This window comes from Rhipicephalus microplus, chromosome 2, assembly GCF_043290135.1.
Source record: "Rhipicephalus microplus isolate Deutch F79 chromosome 2, USDA_Rmic, whole genome shotgun sequence".
Classification (NCBI taxonomy): domain Eukaryota; kingdom Metazoa; phylum Arthropoda; class Arachnida; order Ixodida; family Ixodidae; genus Rhipicephalus; species Rhipicephalus microplus.
The window spans coordinates 130,913,096-130,931,406 of NC_134701.1; the positions used below are offsets into that span (position 1 = coordinate 130,913,096).

At 47.6% G+C, this 18,311-nt stretch overlaps 1 protein-coding gene across 1 annotated transcript; it reads left to right on the forward strand.

Annotated features, from left to right (window-relative positions):
• The first annotated feature begins 3,333 nt into the window (after window positions 1-3,333).
• On the forward strand, window positions 3,334-13,219 carry LOC142791440 (uncharacterized). Its single transcript, XM_075885499.1, has 3 exons — window positions 3,334-3,352; window positions 6,341-6,451; window positions 12,903-13,219. The coding sequence occupies exons 1-3, from the start codon at window positions 3,334-3,336 to the stop codon at window positions 13,217-13,219; spliced, it is 447 nt and encodes a 148-aa protein (XP_075741614.1).
• The last annotated feature ends 5,092 nt before the right edge of the window (window positions 13,220-18,311 follow it).

The window sequence follows — 18,311 nt, forward strand, 5'->3', positions numbered from 1 at the left end:
TCACTAAAACGACAAGCGACACCAATGGACTTGAAGAGGACTCTATGACGCCTTTCAAGAGCATCTCATCTATTTCTCTTTGTATGACCTGGCGTTAAGATTTGGAAACACGATACGATCGTCTTCTGACAGTACTAGCATCACCGGTATGTATTTGGCGACGCGCGAATGACGTTTGACGTAAAGGGCGGTCATCTAAGTTTAAAACATTTTGGTAGGTCATGAGAACGTGGTGTAGTTGCGCAGCCCGACAGGGCAGAAGATCAGGGGCGATCATTTTCGTAGTTCCATTGGGAGGGGGGATCGCTCAGCTGGCTACAATAGGGGACGAGAAGTCTTCGGGGTCTAATGTCACGATATTTCATGCATGAAGTTGGGATACGGGAGCCAACAAAATGTCTTGCGGAACTTGGGTCGAACTACTGAAGTTGAGGAGTGGAAGCTGAACGTGGACTTGCTCGCTGGATTCCGTGCCAACCGGTTGTGTCCTCGCGATCTCCGACGTCAGCGTAGCTCTGGGCGACTGGGCTGGCCCTACGTCATCTCCTGACGCCGATCTCCGACGACAGCGCAGCTCTCACCTACTGAACTTGCCTTGCCCTACGCTATCTCCTGACGCCGACAAGAGCTCTCGCAAGTGGTGCCCCATCCTCGGACTCCTGTGACCGTGTTTCCATCTTTCTTATCTCTCCTATCCCCTCGATATGTCCTCGCTCGCTGGCCTAGCGCATCTCTTATTCTCTATACTTTTACTTCTATACTTTTAATTCCTCCTCACCCTCATCCCCTGTGAGCTACTGTTGAGGTGTCGCACCGTGATGCAGACAGTTACGGGGCTCGCTTTTCTCTTCTCTTCCCTCTCTTAGAATCACTTAGAAGCTGAACGTAATTGTCGATGATAGTCAGGACGGTATGCGGCACAGCAACATTTCAGAATAACAATATCTAATAATGGAGAAACTATGCAGTCGCCATCAGGAAGAGCTGGTGATATCGTCAAGACCACACACGTGGCTGCCTGCGGTGACAGCCGAACATAATCGACAGAGGAGAAGCTGTGTGACGGTAAAGGTGGCACATCATCAAGCTGAGGCAGTTCAAGTTGGAGAACGCCGGTTGCACAGTCTATGAGGGCGGCATGAGTGGACAAAAAATTTGATCCGAAAATCAGGTCATTTGGGCACGTACTCGCGGCTCAGTAATAGCAAACAGAACAGAAGTTGGGTAATTGGAGATAGTGATGCGTGCTGTGCACATTTCTGTGATGGTAAGACTTCCGTCAGCGACACGAATAATAGGGAGTTTTAGTTTGTACGTATACTTCTTTACGTTACCGTGTTACCGGATACCGGATAGAATCTGCGCATGCGCGAGTCTTTACGGAACGTGAACCTTTACGTAACGTAAAATACTCGCCGGATAGGCTTTACGTTCGCGGCCCGGAGCAAACCACCGAGTCAAGACAAGCCGAAGCAGAAGCGCCAACGGCGAACATGCTGTCTTAATTGTAGCTCTGTCATCAGCGGAATCGATGTCTGGGCGCAAGCGATTCACTCTCAGCGATGACATCGCTCTGGTAAAGGAGGTATTGTATGTAAATCCTTTCCCTGACCCTGCGAGGTGGCTGAAGATAGCCGATTGGCTCTCCGAGGTGCTCGGCAGGTGCTTCAGCATTCGCAGTGTCAGGGCAAGGCTTAACTTAATCCTCCTGCGTTTTTTGCGAGACCAGAAGAAGAAAATTAAGAGGTAAGTGCGTCTCGTATTGAACTTTGTTATGTACTGTTCTTTCCCTTTGACAAAAATTGTGATTACTGGCTCCGCAATAGCTCCGGTACAGAAGAGGAGCAGTCCGAGCTGGAGGACCTCCTGCAGCAAGCGGCCGACATAGCGCGCGAGTGCGGCTACACGCCACCGCCGTCAACCGCACGACAGCTCGCTGAACGCGACGGCATTAAAAAAAGAGCCTCAGGAAACTCGGTCGCCCGCCCGCCAGCGAAACGTCGCGTCGACAACAGGGAAGAAGATGCCCTGGCGGCCTACGCGTAGTTTACAGCGGGGGACAGTGTTGAGCCTGGTAAGAAATGTGCTGATTTCGCAATTATTACTCGTACTTAACTGATAGTGAGCCGTACACTTGGCCTGCGTTGAATTTACAGGTGGTGTCATTTGATAAATTGCATGATACTACAGTGCTTCACCGGTTGAGTAAGTTAAGAAGAGAGTATAACAAACTGGACAAATATTTGTAAACGTTTGCTTTCTGCACGATCATAGCAGGCACAACCTCTGGAAGTTTTCTGTGTGAAATATGAAGGCAGCAGCCATGTTTGCAGCACACTTTGCGGCCTGTTGTATGACTTAGTTAGGTGCTACCTGTGTGGCACTGTGGTATATTTTACCAGATAGGTGGAGACAGAGATATAGCAATGTTTAATAAGATTCCCGGAAATGTTTGCTCGGTTGCCTAACTTGCTACTTCTGGTGTCAGGTGATTACCGTGATGTAAAAAAGGATCACATGTGCAAAAAGATGTCTACTCACGAACACACACATGCTCAGAAAAGAGTCGTGCAGAGAACCTTGAACATGAGTTATATCAAGTGGCAAATTGACAATGCTATAGACATGACATGCAGTCTGCTTGCACAACATGGGCAAATTGGAATATCTTCATGCAAGCCTTCATCCTGCAGTAGACATGAAATTCTTATGAATATGCAATTGTTTTCTATGTTACGTAATCATTTCACCAGTTACATAACATTTTACTACGTCAGAGCTTGAACTATTCTGCCAAAGGTTGAGGAATAGCTGTCTCACCAAAGAAGGCTGTGATATGCCATTTAGTGTTTAGCAAAGATTAGAACAACTTGTGGGATTCAATGTCAGACAGATTGTTGGGCTGAGGTACTGGCTAGATTTAAGGATCGAGCAACATGTGAATGTGACAAATTTTTTTTTCAAGGAATTAGGTGACACTTTTGCCTTCAACAGCTTTGCACAAGGCTGAAATAGACTATTTGAAGTGTACCTGAAATAATTGTCTAGCTGGAGTTTGTAGATGTTTTTTAACATGGTTCTCCATTTTTCTATAATTATTCTTATTTATGTGTAACCTACTCATTATCTATAAGTACTTGTATTTCCTCTCTTGTGTTTCTTGTTCCTTGGTTTATAGCCCTTATGTTATAACAAATCAAATTTCTGCTGGCTATATTAAGTAGAGCTTAATAAAAATTTATGTTTTTTTCCTGACCAGCAGATGGTGCAAGCACGTCACAGGCGCAGACACTTCTTAATTCACTGTATGAGCCGGAGAACATAGAGATTCACATGGATCTGCCTGACTCTGGTGAGTGAAAATACACTGAGAAACACTAAAAGTTTTTTCATTACACACGTGCTGAATACACTGTTGCATAAACTAGTGGATGCTGTAGCACGCATAATTGGGATAGTTGGTGTTAATTCATTTTAAGACTGGAAAATGCACGTACACGAACACACGGAAGAAATGGCAACACCATGAACCCCTAAAATAGTCCTAAATAGTCATTTCCAGTCAGGTGAGCCTCTCAGCATGGCCCGAAATTACTTTCCATTATTTTTTTGTTGTCTCCTACCTGTCATTTTTAGCCTTGCAGTGAGTTTTTGAAGCTACTAAGGCGGCAATAGGGGCTCGTTGATAGCTTGTGCATCACCCTGTGTTGTTTGTCATTTTTTTGGTCCATGTTATACGTGAGAGATCATAGAAAATAAGGTTTTTCAAGTAATTGCACTGGCACTATTGAGCCCTAGCCTCTAGCATGTAAATAAGGCACTAGGAAGAGCCTGTATTTCTCATCAAAAGAGCTGCTGCATGAGAGGAGTTATTGCCGATGTGTATTGGAAAGGAAAGCTGGGTTCAAGCTCAAAGCACACAGCACAGCTCTTATGTTGGTTCACTTGTGATGTACAGAACTCGAAGACAACCCGACGGCCTCATGCCCAGCACCTGACCGCATCGCAACTGCTGCACCCAGTCGGGCTCAAACCCCAACATCTATCCTTCAGATGTTGCTGCTGCAGGTTTGTAATCCCTAGTTTTGTTGGTGCATGCCTGCAAATTCAAATGATTTTCGTCATTAGTGCTTTCAACATCAACAAAAGCGACTTTAGGAGCAGCTATTGAGTCTAGGAAATCATTCAAGATGGCCTGCAAAATTCTATTTTGTGCTATGAAAGAAATACAGGGTCAGATTTTAGCTGTTGCTAACATTTGCACCAAGTCGCTAATTAAATTAATATGAGTTCAGCGAAGGACATTGTTTTGTTTTTCAGTACAATATTTTTGTCCTATGCAATAAAAAATAATAAGAGAGTAAGTACCTAATAAGTGTAAGTAGTTTCAGTGTGTTCAAAAACTAGTTGCATAGTTTCATCATGGATCCACTTCTTTTAGTTGCCCTTGCTGCTTTTCTACCTTTTCTTTGTCTCTCTGAGAATAAGTCTGTTTTATGTGCATTAGACTCAAGTAGCAGCCTCCTTCTGAACTTGTTTACTTGTGATCTCTTGGACTACCAGGCAATGCAACTGTGCATGGGAGCCCCCCTGATTCCCACACTGGTGAAACCAGACGGGTGGCCAACACTCGTATGCCTCTACAAGGTGTGTAACAAAAAAAAAGAAAGCTTGGTCATATCAGTGTATCTTGTATTTTGCCTAGTAGAAAACAAGAGTATCATTCAAAATGCAGGTATACAATTGTAAATGAAGATGCTTGCTATTGAAAGCAAGAGTAAAAAAAACACACTTTAATTGTGTAGTAAATCTTTCTTTGAGAAAGCTTATTTCTCTGTCCCCTAAAATCTCCGAGTATATGGCTTTATCGCATCTTTAGTCTTGGCCAGGAAAGGAGACATGGGCAAACTGGTGCCTCATGTGTTCTTTTATGTTAGGCAAATTTATGACGAGGCATGTGCTTAGGTGTGCCATTGTCTGGGTGCTGTTGTGGCCTTCAATAGATCCACACTCTCAGGGACATGTGGCCACTCTCACTGTGAGAAATGTTTGAACACACGTAATCATCTTCCAGTCGGTTTCAATGATGTGAACTTGCAGTGAAGTCAAGGTGGCAATAAAAGGTGCTACTTTTTAGTGCAGTGAAGTGTTGATTGATGATTTGATTGATTTGTGGGGTTTAACGTCCCAAAACCACAATATGATTATGAGAGACGCCATAGTGGAGGGCTCCGGAAATTTCGACCACCTGGGGTTCTTTAACGTGCACCCAAATCTGAGTACACGTGCCTACAACATTTCCGCCTCCATCGGAAATGCAGCCGCCACAACCTGCAGTGAAGTGTTGCATATTACGATTGATATGAAGCATTTGCTGCACTAGGAGACTATGGAACTATTGCAGTAAATATTCCAGAACTAAATTGTTAATAAAAATGTCATCACCTTTGCTCCGCTGCCAGAAAATATATAATGTGCATAGCCAGAGGGCCTTTGCATTAACTTTAAAGAGCCATAGACATTGAGTAGGTCATCTTTGTTTTAAGACTAATTTTTGGAAATTTGTGCATGATTTTTTAGCACAAGTCCATGCAGATTTATGAGTAATACAGAACAAGCTCGTTAATTTGACCTCAAAGAATTATTAAGAAAATTGGATGACTGGGAGTTCTTCCTGGCCCCGGCCAGTATTTGTATAGTTTATTGTCATCAAACCTGTTGATTCGGTTTCATTTGGTTCCAACATGGGTAATATGAATGATCCCCAAAGCCCACCAAGTACGAGGGGCCGCATCCCCACAGCGGATGTGGCCGCAAACTGCCTGAGAGAGAGAGAGTAGCGAGAGTTGTTGATTTATGACTTGTTTTAGTATATAGCAGAATTCCTTATGATGAAAACAATAGTTCAAAAATAGTACGAGGACCGCTTTAGGCAACAGCGTATTTCTGTGCAAGCCACTGGGACCGAGGCTACAAACTTGGTCAAAGCGAAGCGAGGTTAGGGAACGCGCTTGCCAGCAAGTGTACTTTGCGGCGAGTGACACTAAACTTGCTCGTGTGACAACGCGCAAATGACACTCGCAGCTAAGTGTACTCGCTCGAAGTGCACTTATATTGCCAGGTGTGATAGGGGTATAAGAGGCATTTGTTCGTTTTCTTGATACTATTGATAATTCAAGATTAAATAACTAAAACATTTTTTGGTCCTGTGTTGTTTGACTTAACGAGCTTTTACTGTATCATAAATCGGACAGAATCAGCCAGTTAAAAAAGGGGGGAGGGGCGGGGTTGAAATGTATTGCATAAATTCGCATGACTCAGTTACTGATTGCCCTTTCAGAATTGCCAGTTGATTCGCAGCAGCGCAGGGCTCAAAGTAGCCCATGCTCACCGTTGACTGCTGCGACTCGCACTTCAACTCCAGTGCGCCCCAGAGCCACTCCAATCAGAGGTATGCATGTAGGCAGCTGTAAGTGCACCAACACCGATTTTCAAAGCTGGATTTACTCTTTTATACAAATCTCCAGTGTACAGACACGTCTCTTAGCGAATATAAAGGTCCGGAAGTGCTGCTAAGAATGAATGGTACATGCATGACCTCAGGCAACAGTATCAATTCTGGTGACTTCACACACCCAAATGAACACATGCGATGTCAGATACCAAAGCATACGAAATTGCTGCTTACATGTTGCTTTTCCTGTCACTTCTCCTCGCTGTTCGATTGCAGTATCATCATACCTTTCAATCGAGCAAAGTAAAACATGGCTTCTGTCAATGTGTGTGCATTCCAACATCGTCTAAATTGATCACAATGCAAGGAAATAATTTTATTGTGATTTGTTGTCATGAGAGGAACATTTTGCCCTGTATAAACTTTCAGTAGCAGAACAGGCCGCAATAGATACAAGTTCCGTAGATTCGTTCACTATTGGGCGCTACAACAAGTGTGCAACAACTGGATGCCAGCCAGAACAATACTTGGTCCTTCTTTGACCCATATGTGTATAGTGTGATGACGTTTATTCGAGCCGAGAAGTCGCAACGAGGTCGCAACGGAAAGTGGGCGTACGGCCAGTCTGGCAAAGGCGGCACAAACTCTCGCGCAAGCAGAGCACCGGCTTTTCGTTGTCTCCCGAAGGCGTATACGCGTTGGTGCGTATGCTCCACTACAATACCCCCGGGGTGAAGGGTAGCCATCCTGGTGACTCAGGAAGTAGGCACAATGAGGGGGTCGTAGTAGGGCTTGAGACGGTCGACGTGTACGGTCTCGCGTCCTCGACGGCGCAAATCTGGTGATTGTGTTAACGGCTCGATGATGTAATTCACCGGGGAGGTCGCGTCAATGACACGGTACGGACCATGGTACCGGGCCAGAAGTTTAGAAGACAGGCAAGGAACGTGCGGGGGCACCCAAAGCCACACAAGGGAGCCAGCACGAAATGTAGGAGCTATGCGGTGAGCGTCGTCGTGTCGAGTCTTTTGTAGACCTTGAGCCTCACTTGTCAGAGACCGAGCCAACTGACGGCAGTCTTCAGCGTATCTGGCGACTTCCGAAAGCGGGGCGCACTCAGATGCATCAGGGCGGTACGGTAGTATAGTGTCAAGTGGGTGGGAAGGTTCGCGGCCGTACAATAGAAAGAACGGGGAAAAACCGGTAGTCGCTTGCGTCGCGGTGTTATAAGCGAAGGTAACAAAGGGCAAGACAGCGTCCCAGTTAGTGTGGTCGGAGGAGGTGTACATCCTCAGCATGTCGCCAAGTGTGCGGTTGAACCGCTCAGTAAGACCATTTGTCTGTGGATGGTATGCGGTAGATTTACGGTGGATAATGTTGCATTCAGCGAGGATAGCTTGTATGACCTCCGACAGGAACACTCGACCCCTATCACTGAATAATTCCCGCGGAGCACCATGGCGTAGAATGAAGCTGCGGAGAATGAAGAGTGCAACTTCGTGGGCGGTCACTGCCGGTAGAGCTGCAGTCTCAACGTAGCGTGTCAGATGATCGACTCCGACAATAATCCACCGGTTTCCAGAGCTACTATATGGGAGGGGGCCATAGAGGTCTATACCCACGCGGTCGAATGGGCGAGCCGGGCACGGGAGCGGCTGTAACATGCCAGTAAGGTGCCGCGTAGGTGTTTTGTTCTGTTGGCAAGTGGTGCAAGACTGAACGTATTTCTGCACAAAACGATACATTCCTCGCCAGTAATAGCGTTGGCGCAGCCTTTCGTAGGTTTTCAGGACACCTGCGTGAGCACTTTGGGGATCTGCATGGAAATTCATGCAGATGTCAGAGCGCATATGAGTTGGGACAGCAAGGAGCCAATTCCGACCACCAGGCGTGTAGTTGCGGCGGTACAGAATGTTGTCACGTAAGGCAAAGTGGGCTGCCTGCCGGCGCAGCGCTCTCGTGGAAGGGACAGAAGACGGATCCGTAAGGTAGTCGACTAACAAGGCAAGGTATGGGTCTTTACGCTGCTCCGAAAGCATGTCAGTGCTGTCGAGTGGTGACAAGGTGGTAAAAGGGGGTGACAGAGAAGCCACATCTGGTGTTAATGGCGATCGGGAAAGTGCATCGGCGTCCGCATGCTTGCGACCGGAACGATATGCGACACGGATGTCGTATTCCTGCAATCGAAGTGCCCAACGGCCCAGACGTCCGGACGGGTCTTTCAAGGAGGACAGCCAACATAGAGCGTGGCGGTCTCTGACCACGTCGAAAGGACGGCCGTAAAGGTACGGGCGAAACTTCGTAAGCGCCCAGATTATGGCCAAACACTCCTTCTCTGTCACGGAGTAATTCAATTCAGCCTTCTTAAAGCGCGACTTGCATAAGCGACTACGTATTCGGTTTGGGTGCCTTTCCGTTGTGCCAAAACTGCGCCAAGACCAACGCCGCTTGCATCAGTGTGAACTTCTGTGGCAGCGGTGGGGTCGTAGTGGCGAAGAATAGGTGGCGAGGTCAGCAGGCGGCGCAGCTGGTGAAATGCGTCGTCACATGCAGGTGACCATGCAGATATACCTTTGCTGTTGGAAAGCAGACTAGTCAGAGGTGCAATGATGGACGCGAAGTTGCGCACGAAGCGACGAAAGTAAGAGCAAAGACCAACGAAACTTCTTAGAACTTTCAGTGATGTGTGCATTGGGAAGTCAGTGACAGCTCGAAGCTTATCGGGGTCCGGAAGAACACCGTCTCTTGTGATGACGTGTCCCAAGATGGTTAGTTTTCGGGCTGCGAAGTGGCACTTCTTGGTGTTAAGTTGTAGGCCTGCAGAAGCTAGACACGTGAGAATCTCGTGGAGACGACGAAGATGTGTCGGGAAATCAGCTGAAAAGACTACGATGTCATCTAGGTAACACAAGCAAGTTTTCCACTTGTGGGCCCGCAATATGGTATCTATCATGCGTTCAAACGTCGCAGGTGCGTTGCAAAGCCCAAATGGCATGACTTTGAACTCATACAGGCCATCCGGCGTTACAAAGGCTGTTTTAGGGCGATCACATTCATCCATTGGCACCTGCCAATACCCAGAACGCAGATCCAAGGGTGTGAAGTACTCGGCGCCTTGTAAACAGTCAAGAGCATCGTCTATTCGTGGTAGCGGGTAGACGTCTTTCTTTGTAATCTTGTTTAAGCGGCGATAGTCCACGCAAAATCGAACGGAGCCGTTTTTTTTCTTTACCAGAACCACGGGTGACGACCAAGCGCTTTGAGAAGGCTGTATGACTCCACGTTTAAGCATGTCATCTACTTGCTCCGTAATGACGCGGCGCTCTTCGGCAGAAACGCGGTAAGGACGCTGTCGCAGAGGCGAATGTGAGCCGGTGTCAATAGTATGAGTGACAGTCGTGGTGCGGCCCAAATCAGGTTTCTGAAAGTCGAAAGAAGAGCGAAACTTGTTAAGGAGAGCAACAAGTTGGCTGCGATGCGAGGGGGGGAGGTCTGCGTCAATAGCATCGTCGAAGGCTGGTGAGCTTGATGGCTCAGACGCCTGAGTGATTGCGGATATCTGACATGGCGCTTCGTCGGGAAGAATAATATCATTGATATGGTCGACAGGTTGCACATATCCTAACGTTTCACCACGAAGCAAGCCAATGGGGTAGTTGCAGTGGTTGGTAACCAGCATTACGGTTAAACCAGACGCAATCGTAAGAACGGAAAATGGGAGCACGATGCCCTTGCGTTCAGTAAAAACAGGGGATGGCGTAAACACCACCGTGGCGTCAGGTTGCGCCACACATGAAAGGCTAATAGGGACTGAAGCTTCCGGAGGCAAGGTGATGTCGTCGTCAGCGATGAGTTTGCAGAGCAGTGATGAATGGTCGGGTGGTGGAAATTCACAACTTGGCACTAAGGACACTTCCGCACGGCAACAATCGATGATAGCTTCATGACCTGATAAGAAATCCCAACCCAGGATGAGGTCATGAGAGCAAGATGGTAGTACAAAAAATTGGACGATGTACAAAACGTCTTGGATGACGACGCGCGCCGTACACACAGACGAGGGCTGAATGCGTTGCGCGCTAGCCGTGGACAGCACGATGCCACAGAGAGATGTGGTCACTTTCTTCAGTTTGCGACAAAATTTTGCGTTCATCACAGAAACGGCGGCCCCAGTATCAATTAACGCTTGTGTGGCGACTCCCTCAACATTGACATCAACAAAATTTCGCGGCGAAAATGGAGGCCTTGATAATTGCGCAGAAGTTGCAGTTCTTGCCTCTGGAACTGCACTGATTAGTTTCCCTCCTCAGGAGGTGGTCTACGACGCATAGGAGATTGCGATCGGCGACGAGGAGATGGGAAACGAGAAGTCGATGGGCGACGATCCGAGTCAGAGTGCCTCTGTTCGTATGCAGACGTGGTGGCCTGCTGTGAAGCATAGGTAGGAGTTCCAAAGGAGGCGTACGCAGGTGTGGGACGGCGGTGGCAGTAGCGTGCAATGTGGCCAGCGATGCCACACGCGAAGCAGATAGGACGGTTGTCATGGGTGCGCCACTCATTAGATGGACGGAAAAAGCGAGGTGAGGGCCTGTAAACCGGAGGCGCTGCCGGAGGAGGTGGAGCCGATAAGGATACTGGATGCCGTGGGGGTCGCGCAACCACAGCTGCGTAGCTGAGAGGTGAAGATGGTGCAGGTGGTGCGTAGCTGACAGCTGAGAGATTAGATGCTGCTGAAGTGCATGCGTAAGGGGCCTGCACTGTAGGTAGGACATCGCAAATTTCAGTGCGTATGGCCTGCTGCAGTGTCGAAGGCAGACTTGCGGTGGGCGCGTCGCTATGCGGCAGCAGGGAGGGCTGTCGGGCGACTTCCTCCCTGATGAAGTCTTTGATCTGGTTAGACAAACTTTCTTGGCGAACGTTGACATTTGCGAGTGCGACAGCCGAGATCGAATCTGGTGGTGAGAGACTCTGTCGGGCGATGGAACGCTGACGGCGTAATTCATCGAAGCTCTGGCACAGGCATACGAGGATTGCCACCGAGGTCGGGCTTTTTGCTAGCAACATCTGGAATGCGCCATCCTCAATACCCTTGAGAATCTGCCGAATTTTCTCTTCTTCGGGCATAGATGGGTTAACACGCCTGCAGAGGTCGAGCACATCCTCAATGTAACTCGTAAACGTTTCGCCAGGCTGCTGGGCTCTGTGGCGCAGACGCTGGTCAGCGCGGAGCTTGCGGACCTCTGGTCAGCCGAACGCTTCTGTTACGAGGGTCTTAAAGGAGGACCAGTTGGCGATGGCGGTTTCGCGGTTGGTAAACCAAAGCTTAGCTACGTCTGCCAAGTAAAAGATAACGTAAGCGAGTTTAGAGTCGTCGTCCCACTTGTTGCTGACGCTTACGCGTTCGTACAAGGACAGCCAGTCTTCGACGTCTTGCTCACCACTTCCGCTGAAGATTGGTGGGTCCCGCTGGCGAGTAGCGCCGGGGCAGGTAGACGGGGCAGCCGATGGTGCTGGCTGGGCTGGGACGGGCTGGTTGGCGACTGCGTCAGTCATGTTTCACGGTAGTCTTTCAGGCAACTTGCGAGAGCGGAGCTCCAGGTCTTCTTGGGGATCTCAGGAGCCTCCACCAAATGTGATGACGTTTATTCGAGCCGAGAAGTCGCAACGAGGTCGCAACGGAAAGTGGGCGTACGGCCAGTCTGGCAAAGGCGGCACAAACTCTCGCGCAAGCAGAGCACGGGCTTTTCGTTGTCTTCCGAAGGCGCATACGCGTTGGTGCGTATGCTCCACTACAATAGCAATAGATGATGGAACGTCCGTGTAATGTCACCATATCTAGCGTGAGCATGTCGCCAACTCATGTGGCTACAGTGTGTCTTGACGTCAGTATACAGTATATGAAACAGAACCAGCTTTGTAAAAACGTGTTGCATTTGCTTTTTAAAGTGTAGTCAAGTCTATAGGTGAAATTTCTTGGTTTTGAGGGCTTGATCTTTCATTTGATGCATAGAAACAACTTATAAGATTTCGCCCAATACTTCTTTAAGTAATCGCAACATTTTGTTGCAAGCAATTTTGTGTGTACAGAGGCACCTTGACTATTATTACAGTATTTACCTGCCTGTGTTTAATAATTCTAGTGTTTTGGAATAGTACTGTACAGTAGATCCTCGTTAAATGGAATGTGAAGAGACTAGAAAATGTTTTCCATTTAACAGTAGCTCCGAGATAAAAAAAGTGGAGAATCTAAGTACGAAAGCAACCGTGTTGAATGAAGTTGTTTCATTTAAGCAACAATTCCCTTTAATTGATTTCAGTTTACTGAGAGTCTACTGTGTTAAAAAGAACCATGTGGGCTCAGTAGAATATCATGGTGCTTTGTAAACTGTTGCACTTGCTCATCCATTTGAACCTAAGACAGTTAACTGTTCCTTGTAAATTTGTGCAGGTCCACAGCGGTACGCTGAGGCAACATATGCCCTCATTGAGGCCCGCTGTGATCGGGACACTGCAATCGAGAACCGCCGCCTCCAACTTGAAGAGGACCGGCTCCGGTTCGAGATAAAGCGCCATGAGCAGAAAATGAAGCTGAAAGAAATGGAGCTTCAGCAGAGGCAGGCAGAGCAGGAGGCAAAATTCAAGCTAAAGGAGCTTGAGCTCCAGCAAAGGCGGCAGGAGCTAGAGGCGCTAGCTGAGGAGCGCAGGCACAACAGGAGCTATCAAGAAGCGCAGCTTGAAATCATAAAGTCATTCATAAATAAGTAGATGTATCCGTTTAAACCTCCATGTAACTAAGTCCGACATAACTAAGTACTTATTAGGGGCCATGACAAGGTCACCCTCCGTACTCCTCTTCTCAGCTAAAAATTGTAGAGCGTCTATTGTGCCTGTAAATGTATGAAAAACAGACATTAAAAAATAATATCTAATTGCTAAGTCAGCTATAGAAGTCTCCAGCTATAAACTCCGCCCACTGCGAGCTACCGTTATGTTGCCATGGGGTGTGGGACGTCATGTGTTTCATGCAGAAGATCTGTCTTCTCCCGAACTTTAGCCAGTGCAAATTCTTCAATTTTTCAATTCCAAGGCATACAAAAGTTGAAGTAGCTCCATTGTACTCCAACTGACCATGAAACAGTTGTTGGGCGGAGTAGATACGCTCACAAAGAAAGTGTCTTATTATGTCATGGTTCACATGCACTGTTGTGAGGCTACCGGGCCACATGCGTGTTTATAACAATCCTCATTATAAATTAAGTGTTCCGCCAAATGTGCTGAAATTTCACCAGCTCATTTGTCAACAGCAAAGGACCAACTTTTATAATACAGATTATGAAAATTGCTTGTCATGGTTCCTTGGAATGAACATTAAAGAGATACAATTACTTGGTTTTAGGTTGACAAACTGCACCCTGAGAACTCTAACCCCATGTTTCACAGTTGGAAATTAATTATTTGTGGAGAAAATTAAGGGTGAAGTTTCATTTTTATTTAGCACCTGAATGTCCATGCGCTTTATAAAAAAATCGATAAAGGAAGGCAATACACTAAAACATCTGCTAGTGCCAGTGGTCAAAACATGTAGTTTTAGCGTTTGTCAAGTCATCTTCCGTGCAACAGAGACCAGCCACTACAGTTGAAGGGGAATACGTTTTTCTAAATTTTGGAAAAAGTTGAAGTAGAAAAAAAATGCAGTGTGGTAATCTAATACAGAAGTCATAAAATCACTTGAATAGCACTGCAGAGGGTTTCGCCATAGAAGTACCAACTCTTATGCGAAGAACCTTCAATGCGATGATTTGTATCGGTGATGTTTCGTACTTTGTTACATGGAGGTTTATGCATATTTTATGAACAATTTTATGGTTGTACAAAACTGCAACAGCTGCTCTTGATGATGCTTTGCTGTTAGCTGTTCAAAAAGCTCTGCCGATAGCACCTCCCGTTTGCCACTTGCTGTTGCCAATACATTGCCCCTCTGTCTCACATAAGGCCAGTGGAAAATGTACGAGGTCTGTTAGAAAAGTATCCGACCCTCCCCCCCCCCCTTTTTTTTATAGCACTTCATGAATTTCGAACAAGCGCGCTTGCATTAGCCTATTTTTAACCTTCGTGTGCGCGTGTGAATTTTTTCCCGCCTGGCAATTTCGTCAGTCGCTGGGATGCAGTGTTTGAGTGAGGTATGCACAGTGCTCTCATTGGTTTTTCATTGCAAGGAAAATGAGGGAGCGACTGGAGCAGTGGTAGAATGCTCCCAGCAATGGCAGCACCTCTAAGAGCAGTCTCTAGAGTCCCAAGGGGACTATTTTGAGGGTGTTTAGGTTTACAATGCTCCAATAATGCCCGTTTTTGCTGTTCCACCAAAGTTTGGATACTTTTCTAACCGACCTCATATGATGCCTGCAAGTGCATATATGCTTTCATTGAGTTACAGCCGCCTCTTCATTGTTGAATTTGTTGTTTCCCTAATTTTATTTCAGGCTGAGACATTTTAGCTATGGGGCACAAGCTCGAGATTCAGATGTTGCCTCTTTCTCTCACTTTATGGTTCAAAGGATACAACTTTCAGAAGGGTTGACAGGCGGGCTAGTTGGTACTAATTCATAATGAAAAAAAAATTGGAAGCGCAAACCAACGGGACACCAGGCTTGTTTGTCTCTTCTCTTGTGTCTCGTTGGTTCAATTCATAATGAAAAAAAATTGGAAGCACAAACCAACGGGACAACGGGCTTGTTTGTCTCTTCTCTTGTGTCCCGTTGGTTTGCGCTTCCAATTTTTTTTTAATTATGGATACAACTTTATCAAATGTATATCAAGGTTTAATGCAATATCGGCTTTGTCTCGCACGGAGAAACGTCAAAGCTTTGCCTCAAAGCCGCCTCGTGAGCTTGCTGGACTGCTCACATTTAGACGCCAAAGTTTGAGATGTGCAGAGCAGTAGCCAACCTCAATGAAAGGGTCTCCAGAGTAACTGCAAGCATACTGGCAACATAACTACAACCCTGTAACATGTGTTAGAGTGTTGCACGTCCTTTCTGGTACGAATTTTACATGTCATCCTGATGGTTGTTCGAATACATCCATCTTAGACGGACTGGATTAGGGAAGTTGTTCATCTAGAGCTACCCCCAGAAAATGGCCTGTCTGCTGTTTTGTTTGGGACTAAGCAGTGGGAATATCCTTCTTGTGTTAACATATGCTTTTGTTTTTCTCATTATAGCTAGTGATCCTATTCTTATACATGAGGTATGTTCCTTATTGTACGAGAGGCATGTCCATTAAAGCGCAGCATGTCTCTGGCCATCAAGTGTGTAGTCTCGTTTTTATTTGGGAGGATATCACGTTCTGTGGTGATGTGAGTGGGGAACTACAAGATGGTCGAGCTCACGTTTGGGGCTCTGCCCGCTTTTGCTAGAATGTCCAAGGCTTCCTTGGGAATAGTGCTTTTAGCGTAGTTTTTTTATTGCTGTTTCCGATTTGCATTAGACAACTTCGCATACCTGATTTTTTAGGGCCAGTGGAATATTGTTGCAATATAGAAAACGAAGAAGCTTGCTCAGATTGAAAGCAGATGACGCGACTCGTTACCCCCTGGATAACTGCTGAAATTATTGTCAATATACCAACTATGCACTCGTGTGCCTCTGCACTCTTCCCGCAACATTTGGTGGATGTGCTGGGTACCACGATGGAGCTCTGCAGTAAACGTCATGTGCTTGCCGCCACCCTGGAAAACCGACAGCCAATGTCTTAGTCAGCAACAATGGCAAACCAAGCGTCCACGGTTATGCCAGTCGCAACCACCTGCTGCTCGATGATCATACCTTCGCGCCCTACACGCCGAACCAGATCACTATCGTCAACCAGATCAATTTATGGCCAAAATCTTACCACTCCCCGTCTTCGCCAGGTCATCGGACACGTTCGCCGCTCATGCACCACTCTTTGTCCCCATCCACTCTTGCATCTGACCATGACCACAAGGTAGAAGACGTCCCCACTGCGACTTACCTCCCCTCCGAGAGGTACATTCCCTCAGAGCCCCCATGCGCAGCTTCGTCGCACGTGCCGGCCACATGCACATCTTCCGTGACATCGACGGCACACGACACCGTGGCCCTATCCGACTCTACGACGGCTACCTGGCCGCACGCCTCGGAGTCTGGCGCAGACATCCTTCCACCCGCTATTCACCTCCCGGTCGCTGAACTTTCACCATCCCCAATGTCCGAAGGGGACTCTCTACCAGCCTCAACGCTCTGGGCGTCCTGCCAGCAGTGACCAGCATCGCCCTTACAATCTCCCGCAGCCGAAGTTAAAGCCACCAGCCATCGACCACGGCCAAACTTCCGAGACGCTGCGAGTATGACCGACGCTCCTGAGGCGATGTGCCTGGTCCGCCTATGTCACAGCAGACCACACATCTCACGCACGCCATGCAGGCACCCATCTTCATACTGACCTGCGCACGAACTCACGTGCACCGACTACTGAAGGTGCTTCCCCAATTCAAGGTACGCCCACAGAGCCTCCTCCAGAATTCACATCTGCTGGATCACATGACATGCCTCCTACTGAGTTCTTGCTTAGCGCGCAGGGGCCAAATCAACTTTTGTACACCCGCCCTCATCTCACCCTGAACGCACCTCTACCTGCAATGCTCACTTGCGACACCCTGTGCGCTCCCAGCTGACCCCAGCTGGTCATCTTGTCACCCACTTGTGTTGCAAACACAGCGACCAAACGCTTACTTCTTGGTCCACTGCGCAACTCCCAGTGTCGCCCACCAGAGACCCACTGGTTCTCGATGGTCAGTATATGTTGACAAACTGGACTTCCCAAACGGACACCTTGCGGATTGTCGTTCACGTGTATAGTCTCTTTCTTTGTTATATACACTTCTAATCACGCAAAGCGCTGAGGGGGGGGCCTATACGCATGATTATCATTGTCATTTCTCGATCACCGCGCCACGCCTCTCGCGCAGCTGATGCTAGCTCGAGCTGCGTAAGGATTAGAACAAGCTCACGCGCCTGGCGGTTTTGACGTGGCAGCCGCCGCAGCTCCACTTCGGCAATCGAATAAAGCAGCGAGTTTGACACGACCACGTTGGCCGCAGTGCCGTCTTCCTCTCTCGCTACAGATGGATTGCCATTGTGACAGATTATGCAGCAAGATACGCCATTGCACAAGCAATGCCGACCAGCTGTGCAGCAGATGTTGTGGAATTTCTACTCCCCGATGTTACTCTACACCACAGCACCCTTCCACAGTTACTAACGGATTGTGGCCGTTACTTATTGTCAAAGGTCGACGATGGCCCTTTCCGCTTTTGAGCTTCTGAACACAAGATTGCTACCGCATACCACCATCAAAGGAAGGGGCTCACTGAGCGACTAAACCACACTCCAAACTGACATGCTGGCCAGGTACGTTTCCGACAATCCCCATCATTTTGTCCACCGCTTTACTGTACAATCATTTTGCTTACAATTCGTCCTGTCACAAAACCGCTCGATTTTCCCCATTCTTTTTTTGTATGACTGCGGCCCCATCTTGCCGTTCGACACATTCCTAGCATCTGGTGTTATATTCTCAACGACCAATTACGCCCACGATGCTGTCACTTCGGCCAACCATGCCTGAGAGGTCGCTCGTCAAGACCTCGCAACGTCGCAACCTTCTCAAAAGCGACGCTACGATCATCAGCACAAAGACACAATTGCCTCTTGGTTTTCTTGTACTGCTCTGGACGCCCTCGTGCCATGTTAGCTCGGCGGAATAGCTGCTCTCTTGTCATTCTGCTCCGTAGAAGACCTTACGCCAATTTTGTGACATGGCATACGAAATAGCACCA

What these genes read in the sequence shown, in the direction of transcription:
- LOC142791440 (XM_075885499.1), top strand. An exon ending in CAGAGCCACTCCAATCAGAG is followed by an intron (nt 6,452 to 12,902) that starts GTATGCATGTAG and finishes AAATTTGTGCAG; the next exon opens with GTCCACAGCGGTACGCTGAG.